The sequence below is a fragment of the Saccharomyces mikatae genome (assembly GCF_947241705.1).
Source record: "Saccharomyces mikatae IFO 1815 strain IFO1815 genome assembly, chromosome: 4".
NCBI lineage: Eukaryota > Fungi > Ascomycota > Saccharomycetes > Saccharomycetales > Saccharomycetaceae > Saccharomyces > Saccharomyces mikatae.
In genome coordinates, this window is record NC_079259.1 from 618,297 (window position 1) to 642,169 (window position 23,873).

The window sequence follows — 23,873 nt, forward strand, 5'->3', positions numbered from 1 at the left end:
TTCAAAAAACTTCTTGCAGAAGGCTTAGTGGAATTACGCTTAATTAATTTGTAATAATGAACTACAACGCAAAGAAATTAAAGGTTGATAGAAAGCTTCATTGTATTTTTTTTTCACTTACATGTTGTAACTGAGCGATGCGATTGAAAAAAAAAGAAAAATTTTTCAGTTACAAAACTACCCGGCTGCAGGTTTAATCTTAAACACATGAGCAACAAGAAAAGCTTGGCTCTTTCAGTCATTATAATTAACTGTTGATAGGTTGTGAACAGGTTTATAAACTATATTGAAACAGCCATTATGTGTGATAGATGAAGCACCTATCACCGGGGCCTTTCTTGTTCTCCGCGGCGTTTTAAACGAAGTTCTTTTCAAATGTTACTCTTCTCGAATTTTACTGGAGCTTGATCATTGGTGACGACGAGAAAAATGGAACTTCGGCGGCTAATTTGATATCATTTGGTGGATATTACGTTCTTGAGTTCAATGTTTAAGAGTTTATAATTCATCCATCAAAATATTTCTTAGATATTCAGTCATATTCTGGGGAAAATCACCGAGCTTCATCCTAGTATTTTACATAAAGGTTTGACTAAGATTAGTTAAAAAGCATAAGGCGAAGGATTTGATACTGCAATTTGGAATAACCACTATATAATACCCACTCTGTTTTCTGGCACGGCACTCCATGATCCAGTATTGTTTAATTTTATATACATTTTCAAACGAACGGTTCGTTTATTGTCAAAGCATAAAGATGCAATATAATAATATGTACTATAACTTCAGGATGCAAGCGAAAGGGCCATCAAAACCTTTCGCTGTTTGAATGGTAAATTCTCAAACACATGTCCTAAAGTTATAGATGTTTTAAAAATATAGTAACTTTTAATTGAAGAAGAACAAAAGTTGATGAGGAGGATGTTTTCATGACTAATACTTTTTGAAAGCGGTCTTTATTTTTAACAACGTTTAGACGATGGCAACGTTAAGTAGTTCATTAGGCGTCATCTCAAATAGATGCTACTGAATAGTGGTGGATCAAAATGGAATATCTCCAGTGATGGACATTGATTCTCTTGTAAGGTTACATAAAACTTCATATATGATAATCAAAAGTTCTTAGAAAAAAAGAACTGCACTTTTTGTTCCACTGTCGTTAGGCAATATATGGTAAAGGTCCATAAAATACTTTTCTAACCACTAGCGTAAAGCAACTACAATTACTATAAAAAAACAAAATAGGTCGAAGCAAGGAGAACCGGCTCTCTAGTGTTTCTTTCTCCAATTTATTGATAGAATACTGTAAAGCAAAAATAGAAACTAGTGATTTAAACAAAACTTGGTCCAAAAAAGGCCAAATAGATATCCTCGCTACAAATGGTTAGTAACCTACATTATCTCTTGTTTATCCTCAGAGGAGCAAATATATAATGCATCCCAATCCATATCACATTCTTCGTTCATACCAAATAAAAGGATTATTCGACATTGCTCCACCATGAAATTTGTTACCCGACCTTGGAACCTTTTTGAAACTAAGGATAAGCGATTTAGATGAAGGATGGTGCGCCACAACGTATCATAACAACTATCCTCAATCAAGTTTGCTCTATGCATAATTAAGTATTTTTCAAAATTTCAATCGAGTAGTCCCATTATAGCATAACTACAAAAATGGCCTCATTACCAAAAAGAATTATCAAGGTATGTTTTAATAGCTATAGTAGATTATATACAAAATCTGACATTCGCCCTATAGTGCCATCCCGTACTGATTTCTCATAATAGAATCTTAAACGAATATACTAACTCGAGATGTTGAAAATATGGCCGTTTCTGACCGGTTTGCTGCAATGTTCTGCCTTTCTCTTTTCTCTTCTCTGAATAGTTGCGTATGAGGGATTCAGCAGAACTTGCTACTTGGTTACCTAACACAAAGCCTTTCTCAAAATTTTTTTAGGAGACTGAGAAGTTGGTGAGTGATCCTGTTCCTGGCATTACAGCAGAACCACATGATGACAACCTACGCTACTTCCAGGTAACAATCGAAGGCCCAGAACAATCGCCATATGAAGATGGTATTTTCGAATTAGAATTGTATCTGCCCGACGACTACCCAATGGAAGCGCCGAAAGTACGTTTTTTAACTAAGATATATCACCCCAATATCGATAGGTTAGGTCGCATATGTCTTGATGTACTTAAAACTAATTGGTCACCCGCTTTACAGATCAGAACTGTGCTACTCTCCATTCAAGCCTTGTTGGCTAGCCCTAACCCCAACGACCCTCTAGCCAATGATGTTGCTGAAGATTGGATCAAGAATGAAGTAGGTGCCAAAGCTAAGGCTCGCGAATGGACAAAACTGTATGCCAAGAAGAAACCCGAGTAGCCATTCATGTGTATTTTTCTATCACTTATATATATATATATATATATATATTACTGTTAAGCTGTAGCACAATAAAATGATAAATGTATGAATCGAAATTTTTCATTTTAAGAAACACATTTTTTAATTATGTAGCATCGCTAAAATGATTTTCTCTAACTTTAATTATACGCCAGAATTTTGCTAGACGCGTTTTAGTCTATTTTTTCAATCCTTTTCGTTTTTTTTCTCGCACCAAATTTTTCAACCGTTCGTTCCATGGAAGCCGGGATTGACTGCCCTACACCGTGATGTAAGCAATAGTCCGCTCGAGGGTCCACGTTTAATTCCGGATCATTAAATTGTCGATGTATTGCTAGTTATTGTCACTTTTGTTGATCCTATCATATTCTGAGTAGTGATAGACATTCATAGACAAACCTCTATTCGTTGCTCATTCAGTTGTTTACTCTCTAGTATTTACTCTCGCTGCCTGTCACTGCTGTTACAGAGTTTTAAGTGGAACAGATTAATCAAAGAAAGTTATTAAACACAAGAACGTCGGTGGAGTTTGAAAACAGTCCGTTTCTGAATCTATTCGATTTTTTCATATTTTTAGTTAGTTCTTTTCCATCTCAATCATTGCACAAAAAGAAGTCTTAAAAAAGAACCATAGCATATACTCAACACATATATGTCAAGTCCCTCCAAACCCACATCACCCTTCGTGGATGATACTGAGCATGGGCCAGGATCAGGATCAGGATCAGGATCTAACGGTCTCTCGTCCATGTCACCTTTTGACGATAGTTTTCAATTTGAAAGGCCCAGCAATGCACATGGGAATATTGAAATAGCTAAAACTGGCGGTTCCGTTTTAAAGCGACAATCTAAGCCAATGAAAGACATTAGCACACCCGATTTATCAAAAGTTACTTTTGATGGAATCGATGATTATAGTAACGATAATGATATTGATGACGACGATGAATTCAATGGTAAAAAAGCCGAGATACATGAACACGAAAATGAGGTGTACGATGATCTTCATTCATTTCAGGCAACACCTATGCCTAACACAGGAGGTTTTGATGATATTGAATTGGATAACAATGATAGCAGTAACATTGATTTGCAAGCAGATCATAAATTGAAAAGGGTACGTTTTGGTACAAGAAGAAACAGGTCAGGTAAAATGGATATAAATAGGTCAAAAACCTTAAAATGGGCCAAAAAGAACTTCCATAATGCCATTGATGAATTCAGTACTAAGGAAGATAGCATTGAAAATTCGGCTTTGCAGAATAGGTCTGATGAATTGAGAACTGTATTCTATAACTTACCCTTACCAGAGGATAAGCTTGATGAGGACGGTTTGCCCATAATAGTTTATGCTCGTAATAAAATTAGAACTACGAAGTATACTCCGTTAACATTTTTCCCCAAGAACATTCTTTTTCAATTTCATAATTTCGCCAATATTTACTTTCTAATACTGCTGATCCTTGGTGCGTTCCAAATATTTGGTGTGACAAATCCTGGTTTTGCCTCGGTTCCTTTGATTGTTATTGTCATTATCACTGCCATTAAGGATGGTATCGAGGATTCTAGAAGGACTGTGTTAGATTTAGAGGTCAATAATACAAGAACGCATATTTTAACCGGTGTGAAAAATGAAAATGTTGCTGTTGATAACGTTTCTTTGTGGAGACGCTTTAAGAAGGCGAATACTAGAGCATTGATGAAGACTTTTGAATATTTTTCAGAAAACCTCACTGCTGCTGGTAGAGAAAAGAAATTACAAAGAAAAAGGGAAGAACTACGCAGGAAAAGAAACTCGAAAAGCTCTGGCCCCCGTGGATCTCTGGATTCGATTGGTAGTTATAGAATTTCTGCTGATTATGGTCGTCCCTCTTTAGACTATGCGAACTTAAATCAAACAATTTCACAAGCCAACAACAGATACAATGATGGAGAGAATTTAGTTGATAGGACGTTACAGTCAAACCCTGAATGCAGGTTTTCAAAAGATTACTGGAAGAATGTAAAAGTTGGTGATATTGTTCGTGTTCATAATAATGATGAAATCCCCGCTGATTTAATCTTATTGTCAACATCTGATGTCGACGGTGCTTGTTATGTGGAAACAAAAAATTTGGATGGAGAAACCAACCTAAAGGTTCGTCAATCATTAAAATGTAGCAAGGTTATCAAGAGTTCTAGAGATATTGCCAGAACAAAGTTTTGGGTGGAAAGTGAGGGCCCACATGCCAACTTGTACTCTTATCAAGGTAACTTCAAATGGCAGGATACCCAAAATGGAAACATCAAAAATGAACCGGTCAATATAAATAACTTATTGCTGAGAGGTTGCACCTTAAGAAATACTAAGTGGGCCATGGGTATGGTTATATTTACGGGTGATGATACTAAGATTATGATAAACGCTGGTGTTACGCCAACTAAAAAATCTAGAATTTCAAGAGAGCTGAATTTTTCTGTACTTTTGAATTTTTTACTATTGTTTGTCCTATGTTTAGTCGCTGGTGTTGTCAACGGTGTTTATTATAAACAGAAACCTCGATCAAGAGATTTTTTTGAGTTTGGTACCATTGGAGGCTCTGCCTCCACGAACGGTTTCGTTTCTTTCTGGGTAGCAGTCATTCTTTACCAGTCACTAGTCCCTATCTCTTTATACATTTCCGTGGAGATTATCAAGACAGCACAAGCTATTTTCATTTACACCGATGTTTTACTGTATAATGCAAAGCTAGACTATCCTTGCACACCGAAATCATGGAATATCTCCGATGATCTAGGGCAAATTGAGTATATTTTCTCGGATAAAACAGGAACATTGACGCAAAATGTTATGGAATTCAAGAAATGTACGATCAACGGTGTCTCCTATGGACGTGCCTATACGGAGGCATTAGCTGGTCTGAGGAAAAGACAAGGTGTCGATGTCGAATTAGAGGGTCGTCGTGAAAAAGAAGAGATAACAAAGGACAGGGAAATCATGATTGATGAATTAAGATCAATGTGTGTTAATACGCAGTTTTGTCCTGATGATTTGACTTTTGTATCTAAGGAAATTGTAGATGATTTAAAAGGAACCAGCGGTGACCGTCAACAAAATTGTTGTGAACATTTTTTGCTAGCACTCGCATTATGTCATTCTGTTCTCGTGGAGCCAAATAAGGATGATCCCAAAAAGCTGGACATTAAGGCTCAATCGCCTGATGAATCTGCTTTGGTTTCCACGGCTAGGCAATTGGGGTACAGTTTCATTGGTAATTCGAAAAGCGGACTAATAGTTGAAGTCCAGGGTGTTCAGAAAGAGTTTCAAGTATTGAACATTCTCGAGTTTAATTCTTCCAGGAAGAGAATGAGTTGTATAATCAAGATTCCAGGTTCCACACCAAGTGATGAACCTAAGGCACTGCTGATCTGTAAAGGTGCGGATTCTGTTATCTATTCAAGATTAGATCGTACTCAAAATGACGCTATTCTATTGGAAAAGACGGCTCTTCATTTGGAAGAATATGCCACAGAAGGTTTAAGAACATTATGTTTGGCCCAACGAGAACTTTCTTGGTCTGAATATGAGCGTTGGGTCAAGACTTACGATGTGGCAGCTGCCTCTGTGACCAATAGAGAGGAAGAGCTGGATAAAGTCACGGACGTTATTGAACGTGAGCTTATTTTACTTGGTGGTACAGCCATTGAAGATCGTTTGCAAGATGGGGTTCCTGATTCAATCGCCCTTTTGGCAGAGGCCGGTATTAAATTATGGGTCTTAACAGGAGATAAAGTGGAGACTGCTATCAACATTGGGTTCTCCTGTAACGTTTTGAACAATGATATGGAACTATTAGTGGTAAAAGCTTCTGGAGAAGATGTACAAGAATTTGGTGATGATCCTACTCAAGTAGTGAATAGTTTGTTAACAAAATATTTGAAGGAAAGATTTGGCATGACTGGATCCGAAGAGGAACTGAACGAAGCCAAAAAAGAGCATGGTTTGCCACAAGGAAATTTTGCTGTCATTATTGATGGTGACGCGTTAAAAATGGCTTTGAATGGTGAAGAAATGAGGCGTAAATTCCTGCTGTTATGTAAAAACTGTAAAGCTGTGTTATGTTGTCGAGTTTCTCCCGCGCAAAAGGCTGCAGTAGTCAAACTAGTTAAAAAGACTTTGGACGTTATGACCTTGGCCATTGGTGATGGTTCCAATGACGTGGCCATGATTCAATCAGCAGACGTTGGTGTCGGTATCGCCGGTGAAGAAGGTAGACAAGCTGTCATGTGCTCTGATTATGCCATTGGGCAGTTCAGGTATGTGACAAGGCTGGTGTTGGTGCATGGTAAATGGTGTTACAAGCGATTGGCAGAGATGATTCCGCAGTTTTTCTACAAAAATGTTATTTTTACACTATCACTGTTCTGGTACGGTATCTATAATGACTATGATGGATCGTATTTGTTTGAGTATACGTTTCTGACATTTTATAACCTGGCATTTACATCCGTACCAGTCATATTACTAGCCGTATTGGACCAAGATGTTTCCGATACCGTCTCGATGCTGATGCCGCAGTTGTACCGTGTGGGTATTCTAAGAAAAGAGTGGAACCAAACCAAATTTATTTGGTACATGCTGGATGGTGTATACCAATCTGTAATATGTTTCTTTTTCCCGTATTTGGCATATCATAAGAACATGATCGTAACCAAGAATGGGCTTGGTTTAGATCATCGTTACTTCGTGGGTGTCTTCATCACCGCAATTGCAGTTACTGCATGTAATTTTTACGTCTTTATGGAGCAGTACAGATGGGATTGGTTCTGTGGGCTATTCATAGCCCTCTCTTTGGCCGTGTTTTATGGCTGGACAGGGATCTGGACAAGTTCATCGTCCAGTAACGAATTTTACAAGGGTGCAGCACGTGTGTTTGCACAGCCCTCATATTGGGCAGTGCTTTTCATCGGCGTATTATTCTGTCTTTTACCAAGATTTACTATTGATTGTATTAGAAAGATCTTTTATCCGAAAGATATAGAGATCGTTAGAGAAATGTGGTTGCGCGGTGACTTCGACCGCTACCCACAAGGTTATGACCCCACAGATCCCAGTAGACCTAGAATAGATGACCTACAACCCTTCACAGATTTCAAAGAGCCTATCTCTCTGGACACTCATCTTGATGGCGTCAGTCACTCACAAGAAACGATAATCACGGAAGAGATACCAATGAGCATACTTAATGGTCAGGAGGGCTCACGTAAGGGTTTTCGCGTATCTACCACACTTGATCGTCATGACCAGGTCAGCCCCGTTATGACTACTATGGACTTACCGAGGAGGTCTATGGCTAGTGCTCGCGGCAATAAACTCAGAGCCTCGCTCGATCGTACAAGAGAAGAGATGCTTGCCAACCACCAGTTGGACACAAGATACTCTGTAGAGAGGGCACGAGCATCGCTAGACCTGCCGGGTATCAACCATGCAGAAACACTGCTCAGTCAGCACAGCCGAGACCAGCCGCGTTAATGATAACATTTTTTGTTCTTTTGTACTATGTATAACAAATGTCATATGATATAGACGTTACTGATATTGTGGTGCCTCAGATCACCCGGCACGGTCGCATCCCGCGGTGTGGGGTACGGCGCGAACGCCGCACGAGTTCTAGACAGAAAGGGGAGAACCTAGCCCCTTCTTGCGCCGGGGTTTCCCCGGCGCCAAGAGTAGAAAGCGAAGCCGGAGGCGGCAAAAAAAGAAAAAATTTTTGAGGGGAAAGGGCCGGCAAGGGCAAGGGCAAGGGGAAGGGGTGGCGTTTTGTGCTTCAAGGAATATTATTTCGTCTTTTCTAATTTAGCGGTATTGTGGAATGTAGCTATTTTATGGAAAGGAAGTTAAGAAATGTATACTGTCGCCAATAACTCTGTGCATCCTATCTTTTCTAACAGGTCCCTTGAATTTGCAGTTGCGTTTACACCGATCTAGTTTTTCACTTGAAAGAGAAAGGCTAAAAATAGTAAACTAAAAAGGAAACGGTTGTCTTTTAACTCTGTTTGATAGAATTCAACACTAGTTAGTGGAAGAAGTCTTTAACGCAAATCGTTCATATTGAGTAAACAGTACAAACGTGTGTGTTTGTGTGTGTATATTCGAAACTATTCTACGCATATCGGGAAAAAGTTAACGAAAAAAACAAGAAAACTTCCCCCCTCCTCCCGCCATACAGAAGGTAAAGGAAATTGGTGTGATACAAGAAAATAAAGAAGGTATACTACGTTGTTACTTCTCCGTATTGATTTTTCATTTCACAAAGCGTTTTGCTTAAAGAAGTTATTTGTCTAACACATTTATTGATCATTTTTCCTGTTACATACTTCATTGATTTCTATTTTTTTTGAATTTTTTCCTAAATTTTTCCAATTTTCATTATTTTGTTTCTTTGTTGGGCATTTAGAAAGTACTTGCTTTTACAAAGTTGACATCATTGTAATTTCTTAATCTGAAGAATAGCCAAAGAAAACAAAGTATAATGGAAATTAAACCAGTTGAGGTTATTGATGGTGTTCCCGTCTTCAAGCCGTCTATGATGGAATTTGCGAATTTTCAATATTTCATCGATGAAATCACTAAATTTGGGTTGGAAAATGGTATTGTCAAAGTCATTCCTCCTAGAGAGTGGCTGGAGCTTTTGGAAGGCTCGCCCCCTGCACAAAGCTTAAAGAGTATACGACTCAACTCCCCGATTCAGCAAAACGTCAAGCGGTGGGAAAAACAAGAAAATGACATTTTCAACATCAAGAATGATTATGAAGATAAATCGTATAATTTGAAAGAGTGGAAGGAATTAGCCATGAAGTCAGATTCTCGAATAAATCGAGGTTACCATGGTGATGAGCCTTTAAAGGAGAATTGTAATGTGAATAATCAACAAGACTGTTATGATTTGGGCCAACTACAAGACTTGGAAACCAATTTTTGGAAAACCATTGCTTCATCGAAACCACTTTATGCTGTGGACGAAAACTCTTCATTTTTTCCGTACGATTTGACTTTGTGGAATTTGAATAATTTATCAGATTCCATAAATTCAACTAATAGACAGCTACTTTCCGGTCAGTCTAATTCTATATTCGCATGGCATTTGGATGAACAGAACAAATGTTCTATAAACTACTTGCATTTTGGTAGCCCCAAACAATGGTATTCCGTACCATGTGCTAATACGGACCAATTTTTAGACGTCCTATCAAAGGGGCTACCACCTAATAAGAAGAATTGTCCCGCTTTCATAAGGCATCAAGAAATTGTAACTTCACCGGAGTTTCTAAAAGGTAATAATATAAAATATAATAGAGTAGTACAGTTCCAGCACGAGTTCATCATTACTTTCCCTTATAGTTTGTATTCCGGATTTAATTATGGTTATAACTTTGGTGAATCTATTGAATTCATACTAGATCAGCAAACTGCTGTAAGAAGGCAGCCTTTGAAATGTGTTTGTGATAGTAAGAATGAAGAGGAAAAAAATGGTGTGTTTTCAAATTTATCCTACGATTCTAATGAATCAGAGCAACGGGAATCCATTACCGAAAACGATAACGATTTGTTTCAAAAAGTTCGCAGTTTTGACGAACTACTTAACCACTCCTCTCAAGAATTACAAAATCTAGAAGATAGTAAAAACCCCTTATTTTCCAACGTTAGTATGAATAGACCGCAAAGTACTTCCCTTCGATCCACTACGCCTAATGGTGTAAACCAATTTTTGAATATGAATCAAACTACCATAAGCAGAATTTCCTCTCCGTTGCTATCAAGAATGATGGACTTGTCTAATATTGTCGAACCTACTTTAGATGATCCGACTTCTAAATTCAAAAGGAAGGTTTTAACTCCACAATTGCCGCAGATGAACATTCCATCTAACTCTTCTAATTTTGGCACACCGTCCTTAACAAATACAAACTCTTTATTATCCAATATAACTACTACATCAACTAATCCATCAACAACGACAAATGGCAATCAAAACCACAATAATATTATAACTAACGGTGCGAGTACTACCACACCTGCCGTCACTACTAATAGCACCACTATCAACAATAGTACCAATAACAGTAGTAATAATAATGTTTCCACGGTGCCTTCTTCAATGATGCATTCGTCCACTTTAAATGGGACTTCAGGCCTAGGTGGCGATAACGATGACAACATGTTGGCTTTGAGTTTAGCCACATTGGCCAATAGCGCTACTGCATCGCCAAGATTGACATTACCACCGTTGTCATCTCCAATGAATCCGAATGGCCAGGCGTCTTTCAATGGAAATATGATGAATAATAGCGGCAATAATGGCAACAGTAGTAATGGTCACAATACATATTCTAACGGAACGGCTACGGCTGCAGCCACTGCCACATCAGCACCTCACAATCTGTCCATAGTGTCTCCTAATCCAACGTATAGTCCGAATCCCTTGTCTCTTTATTTGACCAACTCCAAGAATCCATTAAACTCAGGTCTTGCCCCATTATCACCTTCAACATCTAACATCCCGTTTCTTAAAAGAAATAATGTCGTGACATTAAACATTTCAAGAGAAGCTTCAAAGAGCCCCATATCTTCTTTTGTCAACGATTATAGGTCTCCATTGGGTGTAAGTAACCCACTCATGTACTCTTCCACACTGAACGATTATTCAAATGGTACTGGAATTCGCCAAAATAGTAATAATATTAATCCCTTAGATGCAGGTCCATCTTTTTCTCCTCTTCACAAAAAACCCAAAATCCTCAATGGTAATGATAATAGCAACCTCAACAACAATAATTTTGATTACAGTTTTACCAGTAACAAGCAAGAACCTAATTCGACAATCTTAAACAATAATACTAATAGCAACGATAATTATCGTACTTCTTCAATGAATAACAACGGTAACAATTATCATGCACATTCTTCTAAATTTGGTGAGAATGAGGTCATTATGTCAGATCACGGTAAAATTTATATTTGTCGAGAATGCAATAGGCAATTCTCTTCCGGTCATCACTTAACGAGGCACAAGAAATCAGTTCATTCTGGTGAAAAACCACATTCTTGCCCAAGGTGCGGTAAAAGATTTAAGAGAAGAGACCATGTTCTACAGCATTTGAATAAAAAAATTCCGTGTACTCAAGAAATGGAAAATACTAAAATAGCGGAATCATAGGACGGGTAAATAATATACAAAATGTGTTCAAGAAGAAATAATCTTTCGAGTACTTTCCTGTAATAATATTGTTTGTTTTTTTCATTTTTTAATATTGGTTTTTTATAGTATATTTATACTCCTTGTTTTAATTATTCTCTACTCAAATTTACTTTTATTTTATCATGCCTTACCATCCACTCTTCTCTTCATTAGTTTTATCAATTACTTTTTTTATTACTCTACCAGATGTTTTTTAGCATAAATCCGCTTTAAAACGCCCAAACTTAAAAAAACAGAAGAATTATTTCTATTAGTACAGAGAAAATAAAATACTTAAGAATTCAAATCTTCAATCATACCAAATAAACTTTTCAGAACATTCTTCTTTATATTCCAATCATAATTCAGAACTCCTTCACCAGAACCTAAACGTGTATTCTGCAATCCATCTCCATAGACAATCCGAACGAAATCGCTTTGTAAACCACCAGGTAAGGAAACCACATCACCGGCCAAATTATTGGCAGCTAAACTACGTTCTTTAATTAACCTAGAAGTATGCTCTAAATTATCAGCAGCAACTTGTGCATTGTCAATAATGTCCTTTGAAATTCCACACATTGATGCTACATGCATACCAAAAGAACCTTCACTTTGCCCTTCGAGCATCTTATACAAAAATGTAACATTCCTAGTCGCTTCATCCACTAAGATACTCATTTTCAATGGTCGTACCTGGGGATGGTGCTTGAAACTTGACGCCAATGTCCCATAATGTGTCGCAAAAAAGCCCAAACTTTGAATATGCGTAGCCACGTGATGTAGCACACTTTCTGCAATAGCAAACCCATCGCTTGAAGAACCTCCCCTTCCTAACTCGTCAACAACCAAAAGTGATCTATTTGTGGCCATATCTAATATTTTTTTTGTTTCTGCTAATTCTACAAAAAATGTAGATTTACCTTGCATAATATTATCATTAGCGCCCAACCGTGTCATGATTCTATCAATTGGCGTTAAAACAGCAGATTCACAGGGAACGTAGCATCCCATTTGTGCCATGATTACGGCAATACACGCCATTCTCAACACAGTGGACTTACCTGCTGCGTTCGCACCAGTTAACAATCCCAATCTAGGCTGCTCTTTACCCAATTCAATATCATTAGGAATGAAGTCCTTTGCTGTAGTAGCGCCAAGGTTAAAACACGGGTGCCTTAATGATTTGAAGTTCAAAAATCCATTTAGCTGAGTTTTCGTTTTTGAATCGACCTCATCTATAATAGTCGGCCTACATGATGGAGCACCCAGATATTCGGACGTTCTTGTGATAGCCAATAAACAATCTATGTTAGATATAGCCTGTATGGTGGGCATCCATATAGTGTTATAATGTGCATCGAATTTTTGACATAACCTGTTCTTTAAATCCTCTTCTAGTGCCTTGTGCAATTCCTTTGCCTCTGCCATAGATCTTGCTAAAATTCTCACTTCATCAGAGTAATACCTCTTATATGTTTTGTTCGCGGCCATTTGGACCCAATTCGATGGAACATTCTTAGTCGCAGACACAGGAATTTCAACAGTGTAGATTTCTTTTCCAGAATCTTTATATTGGATAGTAGAACATTTAAATTGTTTCCTATACTTCATCAGAATGTCCATTAAATGGTCTTCCAATTCTTGTATTTTATCCAATGATTTATCAAATTCTATATCAAATCCCCTTTGTGGCACAATGATGTTTTCGTTAATTGCTCGTTGTCTTTCAAACGCATTTGTCCAATTTTCAACGCCTTCGAGAAGTCCATTGGGAATAGATGATATGTATTTCGAAACATCCCCTTTCAAAACATTATTCTGCAAAGTTCTTTGCAACTGAACAATAGTTTCGAATGCCGTTATCACTTTCTCAAAATCTTTAACTTTGATAGTTCTACTATGAATACGAGCCAGCATTCTCTCTAAATCAGGTAGTTTAGAGAAGGTCATCTCTAGTTCTTCTCTTAAAGTAATATCCTGCAACAAAGAGTCAACACTATCAAGCCTATTCTCAATATCGCTTTTACGAAGTAATGGATGCATTAACCACTTTTTCATCATTCTTTTACCCATAGGAGTAATTGCCCTATTAAACAACTTGAACAGAGTCCCTTTATCAGAACCATCAAACGAATTGGAAAATATTTCCAAGTTCTGTAAAGTGATCCCATCTAAAACCATGGAATGTTGCGATCTGACAAAATCGTACTCTTTTATATTTTTCATCGAAATTAGATTTTCATCTAGCTTCAACCATTTCAAATAATATAGCAATCCACCGAATGCACTGAACCCAACTTTTTTCCCCGTGTCATAATATGCCTTCAGAACTTCTGGCCAATCTTCCTCCGTGGGAAAATATTCAGAAGAAATAATTTCAGAGTAGGTTTTATCACAGTCATAAAATTCTTCACCAGCTTTAACCTCATTGAAGATTGCATTGGGGGCCGAATTGAACTTCACAATTTTATTTGCGAGTGCACATAAATTATTCCTCTCCACTACAACTTCCATAGGTCTTACTTGCGACATTAATGTATCCAATTTGGTGCATTCACTATCATCCTCAAACTCCAACATTTGAAGTTCACCAGTTGCGGTATCAATGAAGGCAGCGCCAAATATTCTTGTATTCAACTTTTGAATCATTGTTGATGAATCTAGCTGAGGTTGATTGTAATAGTTACCAGGCTCTTCTCTAATTGCAAGACAAAAGGTGGCCAGATCCGAATGCAACATGTCACCATCAGTTAAGGTACCTGAGGTTAATATGCATTGAAGCTCTCTCTTCACAATACCTTTTGAACCTTCCCTCATTTCTTTAGCCAACATTGATTCTTTTTGGTCTACCTTAGCAACTTTATAACCCATTTGAATAAATTGAGATGCCCAATACTCAAATGACATTTCTGGAATACCTGCGAGTTGCATATTAGCACGCCCCCCTCCGGCAATCTTCAAATCAAATAAGGCATTGGCCAATAGAGCATCCTTCTCGTATAGTTCAAAGAACTTGCCTTTTTTGAAGAAGACGATACAATCCCACATTTTGGATTTAATTTCCCAATATTGTTTCTCAAATGGAGTGAACTTATTCCATGCCGAAGAGGGGATATACAATGTCCTAGGATCATACTCTGGATCACTCTTGGAACGGCGTTGAGCGTCTCGTTCGTCCACTAGCCATTGATATCGTTCTTCATTTTGCTTATTGAATTTGCTGGATTTGGACGTTGCGGATCTGTGGCTGTAAGGGGGAGTGTATGATCTACCTTGAACATGCTTTTTCCTGCTTTTGCTGGTCGAGCTATTGCGTGACGTATTTCTTGCAAAGGGTGATGATGATTGGGAAGTATTAGACGGTTTCCTCTTTGAAGCAGTTCCTGCCAAAGAGAGTAAATCCTCATCATCATCCTCATCCTCATCATCATAATCATCTTCTCTCAATTCATCTTTAATATATCCTTTGTTCTCAGCGGAATTATCATTCTCATCGGCTTCATTCTTATCGGGTAAGTATTCATCCTCATCACTGTCGCTACCAATTACTTTACTTCTCTTTCGCTTGGTAGCAAACATAGAACTTGAGTCCTCCTCATCACTTTCTGCATAGTTGACCCTCTTTTTATCGGTTCTTCGAGATTGTGAAGAAGATGATAAATCATCATCTGCTGCAGCACTTTTGATCTCCGTCGTGTTAGTATTCAAAATAGTATCAGATTGGAGCTCCTCAGAATGTACAGTATCACTTTTCACAGTTGCCGATGTTTCTTCAGCCATTGTTAAATCATTGTCGTCGTCTACATCAACAAAAAGTTTGTCCACCTTTTCCCCTTCAGGATTTTTCGTTAATTTACTACCAGCTGGATTCTGTAAAGTCGCTGAAGTAAGTTTAGAGTCCTTCTTTGTAGGTGTACCAGTAGGTAACTGTTTAGAGAAAAAGGACAGCAAACTTGATTGCTTCATTCTCTTTTGGGACGATATCGAGCCGTTTTTGAAGTTAACAGTCTTGGAAGTTTTAGGGGTAGAGGGTGCCATTTTGAAATGCAGAAAAGATCTATCAGGCTTCTCTGCTCGTTGGTAAGCTTCGCCAGTAACCGCAATCAAGGATGAATATCTTTTAACAGAAAAGGTCTGAAAAAGAAAGGGCTAGGACTGTTTAATGAATGCAATTTTGATCATTCTCTCTGTGATGATCTTTGAGAAACGAAAAGATGAGACGCGTATTAGGATCTTCTCACGCGTTCTTTCATTCCGGGCAACAGCACACCCAATAAGAAATTTGAACCGGAAGAGTCTGTTCAAGCAGCATATATAAGAATGTGCAAGTGCTGTCACTTGCAAAAATATAAACTTTTCTGTTTTGGATTACACTGATTGTACTTACCTATTTAAGATTGAAGAGTGTGCTGTAAGAAATCAGGGTCATCCTCCAAGGATTCCTTAATGATATCTAAACCACCCTGAAATTCCCCATTAATATAAAGTTGAGGAAAAGTTGGCCATTCAGAAAACTTTTTCAAGTTTTGTCTAACAGATTCATCCCTTAATATATCGAAAAAGCCAAATCTTACTTGATGTTCCCTCAAAATTCCCACTAATTGTCTTGAGAATCCGCATTTAGGTTCAGAGGGGCTCCCCTTCATAAAAAGCATTACTGGTGCGGCATTAACCAATTTGGTCAATCTAGCGTTTATTTGCTCCTCAGTTTCTTCTTCTTCATCATCATCATCGTCATCATTATCAGCACCATCATCATTACGACTTCCTTCGTTTACCCTTGCATTTTCCATGGTGCCAGCTTGAAATGATCCGGAATTTATTGAATTCTTGCAGTCTTCTAATAAAGACACAAATTCTTTTGGGTCTGCGCCAGATAACTCTTTAAAGATTGTTCCTTTATGAATTAAGATAAAATATGGAACAGCTGAAATCTCGAACAATTCTGAAATTTCAGAGTTTTCGTCGGCATCAATGGACAAAAAGGAGACGTTGGCATTAGATGGTTCACTACTGATGGCATCAAAGACTTGCTTCAAAGCTTTGCATGGTTCTGCCCAACTAGTGTGAAAATAAAGAACAATTAACTTGTCGCCGGCCGCAGTGGTGGTTAAGTATGTAAATTGATCTTGATCGTTGATTCCGATAACAGGCATTCGTTAGAAAAGTTTCGTTGCTGCGTAAATTTTGGTTGTTAGTGTCTGTAATAAAAGAAGAACGATTAAAAAGAAGCATATTTGAATACAAAAAAGAGCACAATTAGTCATTGAGATATATTCCACTGGCCTCTAGTTTAGCAGGCTCGTGCATGACCCGGCATTCTTTATTGAAAAAAAAAAACCTGGAATGACGGTCAAATCGCAAATTATAAAGATTGACTTTAAAAAAGGTCCTACCCGGATTCGAACCGGGGTTGTCCGGATCAAAACCGAAAGTGATAACCACTACACTATAGGACCAGGACATTTGCGAAAGATGATGAAATCAGAGTAATATAGATGCGTTTAACCACACATCTTTTCTGACACAACCTGAAACGCTTATAAAACTCAGATGTGCGTTGATGTTGGAATATGTGATTACTACTATACATTTGTTCGTATTGAGAATGGGGTGAATTTTGAGATGATTGTTGGGGTTCCATTTTTTATAAGGCAATAATATTAGGTATGTAGATATACTAGAAGTTCTCCTCGAGGATATAGGAATCCAATAAATGGAACTCGTTATTCTACATAATTCTGTATATGCTTTTATTGTCATTTTATATATTGTCAGTCATTATCCTATTACATTATCAATCCTTGCATTTCAGCTTCCACTTATTTCGATGACCGCTTCTCATAACTTATGTCATCTTTTAACACCGTATATGATAATGCACTAGTAGTATGACTACTAGTTGATAGACGATAGTTGATTTTCATTCCAACAACTTGAGGGTAGTTTTAATACACTTTTTTTTTCAATAAAAATTATGAACTTAGCTTTTTTTATCTATTGAATTAACTGTAATGCCCATGGTATTTAATTCAAGGGGTTTCAAATACAGATGTCTAAACTTCAACTATTATATGCATAAAGATGCTTGTCTGTAAGAAGTAAAGCTTTGTAGGTGGCACAAGTAGATGTATGACAAATATCATTCTATGGAGAGAAATAGCAAAGATGTATCTTATCATGAACGGTAATAGACTCAAAATAGTATGTGATGCATGAGCTCGACAAAATGTGGTATAAACAAAAATGAAACAATCACATAAAATAATGTTTTGCAAACAAGGTATACCACTATCATCAGACGATAGTACCCACCTTATTGCATCATATTGACAGATTATTGTGATGATAAAAGTAGAACGTTATCTTTTTAGCTTTCCATCTCAAAGACATATGATTGAGTTGTTCTCCCACAGTTCTTACAAAAGAAGACACCAAATAGAATGAGGAGAACACTGTTCACGAAAATTTTCTTAATTACGAACTACAATGATCCTTTACTTAAAATATTAAAAATAATATCCATGGAAAACTGTGCTATTGATACACTTTTTCAAATTCCTATACCATGTCAGGAAGCACTGACGAAGTGTTCAATTAACTCGAGATAAATAAGCGTCTAAAATTTTACGGACTGAGGAAAACATGCTATCAACGTTTTTTCAAACCAATGGTGATTCGCTGTGCACGCTAATATGAATGAATTGTACATGGTTCCAATACTAATGTAACATCTCATGAAACAAGATTCACACACTATCATCGTCGTTGAAGTCTGCCGCAACATTTACCACGCATCGCGTTCACAAGGCAGCAACTTACACAAATATTCTTAAGAAGCCAGACCACGCAGGCGTAGTCGTTATTACAGTTCTTCTAAGAAATGAATAAATAGATTTGCTTAGAAAACCTTAGCAATAATCTAAACAGTTATAAAATACTTGCACAAAGCAATTTCGTCTCTTCCAGAGTACCCGAAAATTAGCCGCCCAAACAATGTCCGTTGTTAATGACATTTTGTAATTGTAGGTGTCGTAGAAAATGCATAGTCGAGCGTGACGCGAAGATTCGGGGGCGAATCGCATAGATCGCTCTTTCTCCTCTTTCTCCATTCTGTCTTATCTTTATTTATAACACGAATTCATAGGCTCAATCCCTGTTTATATATATTGATGACTTGCGTATTTTTATTTATTTTCCTTTCTTGTTCTTGCTGCAAGTTCATTTTAGAAAGCAACGATCAATTGCATCCTCCTTCACACTTTCTTTAGATTTAAGAACTCAACTTTGAACCAAACCGTATGTTTTCCTTTTCAATATCTCGGGTTTTTGATAGCTCTTTCTGCAACTACCCTCACTTTCTATGAATTAAATAGTTATGACCATGAATGCTACCTTTTCCAAACGCTTTTGTTCCGACTTAAATTGGCCTTAAAGTGGAATGCCATAGTTGTTTCCTTCTTTTTTACTTTGTTTCCTACTTTTATCTTTTATATATCTTATAGCGGTTTGAATACATTTCGCTTTCTTTTGCTATAAGAAATAGGAACATTCCATATTTATTTCACGTTATTTTCCAATCCATTTAATTCTCCATCGTCGAGATATGTTACGACGACTTATTGTTTTTGTGGCTGATAAAAAAATTGTGTGCTAATGGACAAAAATTCGAAGAAGAATTAGCACGGATAACATAGTAGTAACTGTTGAAATTGCGATATTTCTGTTTTACGAGTAGCAGTGGATAAATCGGCTATGTTCAAAATGATACTATATTACGTCACCCGGAACAATGGAATGGCATATAGGAAATACATGGAAAAATTCGGTCGAAAGGGGCAAATCTTATAAAAAATCCTTCAGTATTATTACCAACGATCAGGAATAATTCTTGAGCTATACAAATCGTCTCTTCTTAATCATCTCACTCATTACTAACTCTTTTTTCAAAAAAATTGCACCTCCCAGTTTGATCATTTATTTTTTCTAGATCGATTAAGGGGGAAAAGCAGAGAACGAAAAAGTTAAACAGAAGATTTAATAATACTTTATCAATTTCAAAACGAAATAGAAAAGCATAAACAACCTAACCAAAAAGTCCCGTTACAATAAAAAAAATGTCTCAAACTCGTGAAGATTCTGTTTACTTAGCTAAATTGGCTGAACAAGCCGAACGTTACGAAGAAATGGTCGAAAACATGAAGACCGTTGCTTCTTCAGGCCAAGAATTGTCTGTCGAAGAACGTAACCTATTATCCGTTGCTTACAAGAATGTCATTGGTGCTCGTCGTGCTTCTTGGAGAATAGTTTCTTCAATCGAACAAAAAGAAGAATCAAAAGAAAAATCTGAACATCAAGTTGAGTTAATTCGTTCTTACCGTTCTAAGATTGAAACTGAATTAACTAAGATTTCTGATGACATTCTGTCCGTATTAGATTCCCATTTGATTCCTTCTGCCACTACTGGCGAGTCTAAAGTGTTTTACTATAAGATGAAGGGTGACTATCACCGTTATTTGGCTGAATTTTCTAGTGGCGATGCTAGAGAGAAGGCAACGAATGCCTCTTTGGAAGCATACAAGACTGCTTCCGAGATTGCCACTACCGAATTGCCTCCAACTCATCCAATTCGTTTGGGTCTAGCCTTGAATTTTTCTGTCTTCTATTATGAAATTCAAAATTCTCCCGATAAGGCTTGCCATTTGGCCAAGCAAGCATTTGACGATGCTATTGCTGAACTAGATACTTTATCTGAAGAATCATACAAGGATAGTACTCTAATCATGCAATTATTAAGAGACAACTTAACCTTATGGACTTCTGACATTTCTGAATCTGGTCAAGAAGATCAACAACAACAGCAACAGCAACAACAAGCTCCAGCAGAACAAACTCAAGGTGAACCAGCCAAATAAGGTGCTGAAAATTACAACGAGAAATGAAGATTTACCACTCCAGTTTTCTTGCTAATGAAAATAAATGCAATTCAATTTTGATACTTATTTTAGAGGAAGAAAGAATATCTTCGTATAGTACAAATTCACAATTCTCAATTTTACAAATCACAAAATATACAAAACCTCTAAAAAAATAGTTTCTTAATATATAACATAAGAATAGTTTTCTCTGTTACCATCACTATTACTACTGTTTTCTGTATCTACCTTTATCTTTCCTCCACGATTTTATTTTTTGATTATCGTGTCGCATTTTGAGCAAACCAAAACGTAAAAACAAGCTTGTACAGCTACTAATATATCTTGACAGAATAATTGTCTAGTATATGCATACTATTTCCTGGTACTTGCTTTTCCCTAAATTTGGAGTCTCTATCTTTCTTTAAAATGTAGACATCATTTTTATCATTTATTATAAGAGCTCTCAAAGTATAGGGGGCAGAGGTGAGGAATGGGGCGAATCGCGTAGATCCGTAAAAGAAAAAATACCTTCGAAGTAGAAAATAGCATCATGTGGACGTCCTACGGAGAAGAGAACAATGAATAAAGTGAAATAAACTTGAGGAATCATAAACTAAAAGATGTCAGCTATTCCTCCGAAATTTTTCAAGATTGCAAATTTATCAATCGGTTGTATTGATATCATTGCTGCTCTTTCGCAATTAACGTACCTTTTCACCAACTTAAACGTCTTTCTCCTAGCCATTTATGGATTGGTACTCTCCGTACCTATCGTCTATTTAGAGTTCAAGATACCATCTAACCTTTACAGGTATGCTTCTTTTTACTTTAGTTTCCTTGGAAGAGGATTGTCGTATATTTTATTGGGATTAATAATTAGCTTTGGTGGTATTTACAACATATTGGCAGGGATGCTTACTTTCATTTTAGGGGTTGCTTTCATTGTCTTCCATTTTTCACAATTCGTGGAAGAACCTGTTAATTTCAGAGCGCCCGGTTCATCTTTGTCAATTGGTGATGACATCGATGATGACGACGATATGATTTAGTTTTGGAAAACCCCACGTCTCCATCACTCCTGTAGTGATACAAAACAATGAAGAGAGAGAGACAATATACCTGCTCTTTCGTTCAAACTGTGTAACAAAGATGTGTACTTATGATTTGAGTATTTTGAGCAAATGACGCAGGAATTTGAGGTACAGCTAATTTGACTCTTATAATATTCTATTTTACATTTTATGATATACTTATATTATTTGTATATGTGCTTTAAGAATGATGGAGATTTCTTATATTTTCAAGGTTTCTTCACTTTAACCATTCAATGTGGCTGCACTTTTCTGCTTCATTGGTTGTGTTTCCTTCAATAATAGACCAAATCTCTTATCCTTGGCCAAAGTAGCCAATTGAAAGATGCCTTGAACAATTGAATCTTCAGGATTCAATTCATGTTGGGAATGAATCCAGCTTGGTTGACAAGTTCTAGAACCGCCAGTTAATCTCAATAATTCTGGTCTGTCGGTAGTACTTACACTAGAGTCGCACAATACGATAGTATTGCATTCACGAGCAACTGGTAAAGAAATCGATTCCTTAGTGGAATTCAACAAGGATTTAAGTTTGATGGCTGATACACCCAATTTTGGCAGAGGTAGTTCATGCCCCGGTAATGTCAATGTAGAGGTAGCATCATAACTTAGGTTACCGTTCGGATTAGTAGCCTTCAAGATGTGGTCCCATGGAACCCATCTAGCAATTTGTACTGGACTTTCTACACACAAGTAATTGTTGGAAATCTCACTCATTCCAAGTCTAAACGATTTCAGATCCTTCTTTAAATTTTCAAGTTCTTCTTCATTTTCGTCAGTAAAGGGGAAGTTAGAAGATAGATGAGATAGCTTGAATGGATAAACACCCTGTTTATCAATCTTGGTCAATAGTTGTCTCGAGGTCTTCAGTTTGAGGATATGGGATTGAGCAAAATCTCTCACATAAACACCAGGTCTGGCAATCAATTCTCCAGCCTTATGAGATTTACCGGTGTAAGAGTCAACGGTTTCTAGAGTAACCAAACCCTTCTTGTTGCAATGTTCCAAAGAAGCCATTTTCAAATCAATCAAATAGGCTTCCCCTGATTGTGCGACAAAATCGTCACTTGGAATAGCAGAAATGTTAGTGAATGGAGTAGATTGGCCACGATCGACTACCGTCAAGTCTTTAGCATCAGTGTTAGATAGCAACTCTGCTTCCTGATGTGACTCTGTCCAAATAACACCCTTGTATTCCCTTTCGGCAACGATACCTTCGTTTTGGCCTGCTAAAAACCTTCTAATTCTTCTTACACGAGAACCAGGGACAACTCCACAGTTGTAGGATCTGGCAATAGTATCTACGATAGTTCTAATCAATTGGCCTGTGATACCATTGGAAGTTCCTCCTAATGAAGCGGGTAGCTTTTCTGGCGTCAGAGCACAAGCTAACAATGCAACTACTGTTTCCATAGCAATGTGAGCAGCTGCCACCGCATCCGCCTTACCGCCTAACAGTGGTCCGGCGGGCTGGGCAATAGCTTTAGTTTCGTCAACCGGGTAGATAACCATAGTGTGAGAAACTTCAGAGGTGTAACCATCGATGTGAACACCTAATGTAATCTTAACTAAATCACCTGGCCTCAAGATGCCAGTCACAGATGATGCGAAAGTGGCGTCTTTACTCTTATTCCAGTTCAACAAATTTTGAGTATCATCTATTTCGGGACACCATCCGCCAGATATTTGATCGATATCAATAGTGGTTGGAATAGCAATTCCTCTTTCATTAACTTTGTTTTTATAATACTGTTCTAAACGAGTTAAAATAAAAGAGTCAGTTAGCAAACAAAGTTCTGACACAGTTAATTGGCGTTGTGTAGTCCTAGAGTGATATGAATCATTAATCAAAGAGGTGACATATTTCAAGGCGGTTTGTGCAATTTGTCCAGCTGTTCTATATTTGTTCAAGACCGATTCTTGTAGGATATTTTTATCCTTTAACAAAATTTGAGTATCCTCGTGGGAGATAGCTAGAGCCATGGTAATTTGTGCGATATTGGTCGGATCGGGGTTGTTCTTGAATATATTCTAAATAAAACGATGTTCTAGCTCATCTCATCTCTTTTGCTGAAATTTTTCTTTACCTCGGTAAAAAATTTTCAGAATGCATAAAAAAATAACAAGACAGAACCCTTCTCCGGGTAAAAGGTAATTAGGGTTTATGCCCTGTCGTCAATAGGGCATTATCAACTTCCCGTCTTCTAATTTAAGAAGAGAATACAGG

General features: G+C 37.3%; 8 protein-coding genes and 1 non-coding gene across 9 annotated transcripts; 5 read left to right on the forward strand and 4 right to left on the reverse strand.

The window, feature by feature from the left end:
- Positions 1-1,677: 1,677 nt before the first annotated feature.
- On the forward strand, positions 1,678-2,395 carry UBC13 (E2 ubiquitin-conjugating protein UBC13; the record flags this gene model as incomplete). Its single annotated transcript, XM_056226860.1, has 2 exons — positions 1,678-1,707; positions 1,964-2,395. The coding sequence occupies 2 exons, from the start codon at positions 1,678-1,680 to the stop codon at positions 2,393-2,395; spliced, it is 462 nt and encodes a 153-aa protein (XP_056081093.1).
- A 673-nt stretch (positions 2,396-3,068) lies between these two features.
- On the forward strand, positions 3,069-7,928 carry DNF2 (aminophospholipid-translocating P4-type ATPase DNF2; the record flags this gene model as incomplete). Its single annotated transcript, XM_056226861.1, has 1 exon — positions 3,069-7,928. One exon carries the CDS (start codon positions 3,069-3,071, stop codon positions 7,926-7,928), a length of 4,860 nt encoding a protein of 1,619 aa, XP_056081094.1.
- Positions 7,929-8,928: 1,000 nt separating this feature from the next.
- On the forward strand, positions 8,929-11,613 carry GIS1 (histone demethylase GIS1; the record flags this gene model as incomplete). Its single annotated transcript, XM_056226862.1, has 1 exon — positions 8,929-11,613. The coding sequence occupies one exon, from the start codon at positions 8,929-8,931 to the stop codon at positions 11,611-11,613; it is 2,685 nt and encodes an 894-aa protein (XP_056081095.1).
- Positions 11,614-11,928: 315 nt separating this feature from the next.
- On the reverse strand, positions 11,929-15,675 carry MSH6 (mismatch repair ATPase MSH6; the record flags this gene model as incomplete). The annotated part of the gene is made up of 1 exon (XM_056226863.1): positions 11,929-15,675. The coding sequence occupies one exon, from the start codon at positions 15,673-15,675 to the stop codon at positions 11,929-11,931; it is 3,747 nt and encodes a 1,248-aa protein (XP_056081096.1).
- Positions 15,676-16,028: 353 nt separating this feature from the next.
- Positions 16,029-16,793, reverse strand: GRX3 (monothiol glutaredoxin GRX3; the record flags this gene model as incomplete). The annotated part of the gene is made up of 1 exon (XM_056226864.1): positions 16,029-16,793. The coding sequence occupies one exon, from the start codon at positions 16,791-16,793 to the stop codon at positions 16,029-16,031; it is 765 nt and encodes a 254-aa protein (XP_056081097.1).
- A 231-nt stretch (positions 16,794-17,024) lies between these two features.
- Smki_4.trna12Q lies at positions 17,025-17,096 on the reverse strand. The gene has a single exon. It is a non-coding gene; the product is annotated as a tRNA-Gln (tRNA).
- Positions 17,097-19,754: 2,658 nt separating this feature from the next.
- Positions 19,755-20,552, forward strand: BMH2 (14-3-3 family protein BMH2; the record flags this gene model as incomplete). Its single annotated transcript, XM_056226865.1, has 1 exon — positions 19,755-20,552. The coding sequence occupies one exon, from the start codon at positions 19,755-19,757 to the stop codon at positions 20,550-20,552; it is 798 nt and encodes a 265-aa protein (XP_056081098.1).
- Positions 20,553-21,175: 623 nt separating this feature from the next.
- TVP15 (Tvp15p) lies at positions 21,176-21,604 on the forward strand (the record flags this gene model as incomplete). The annotated part of the gene is made up of 1 exon (XM_056226866.1): positions 21,176-21,604. The coding sequence occupies one exon, from the start codon at positions 21,176-21,178 to the stop codon at positions 21,602-21,604; it is 429 nt and encodes a 142-aa protein (XP_056081099.1).
- Positions 21,605-21,871: 267 nt separating this feature from the next.
- On the reverse strand, positions 21,872-23,629 carry ARX1 (putative hydrolase; the record flags this gene model as incomplete). The annotated part of the gene is made up of 1 exon (XM_056226867.1): positions 21,872-23,629. The coding sequence occupies one exon, from the start codon at positions 23,627-23,629 to the stop codon at positions 21,872-21,874; it is 1,758 nt and encodes a 585-aa protein (XP_056081100.1).
- Between the last annotated feature and the right edge of the window lie 244 nt (positions 23,630-23,873).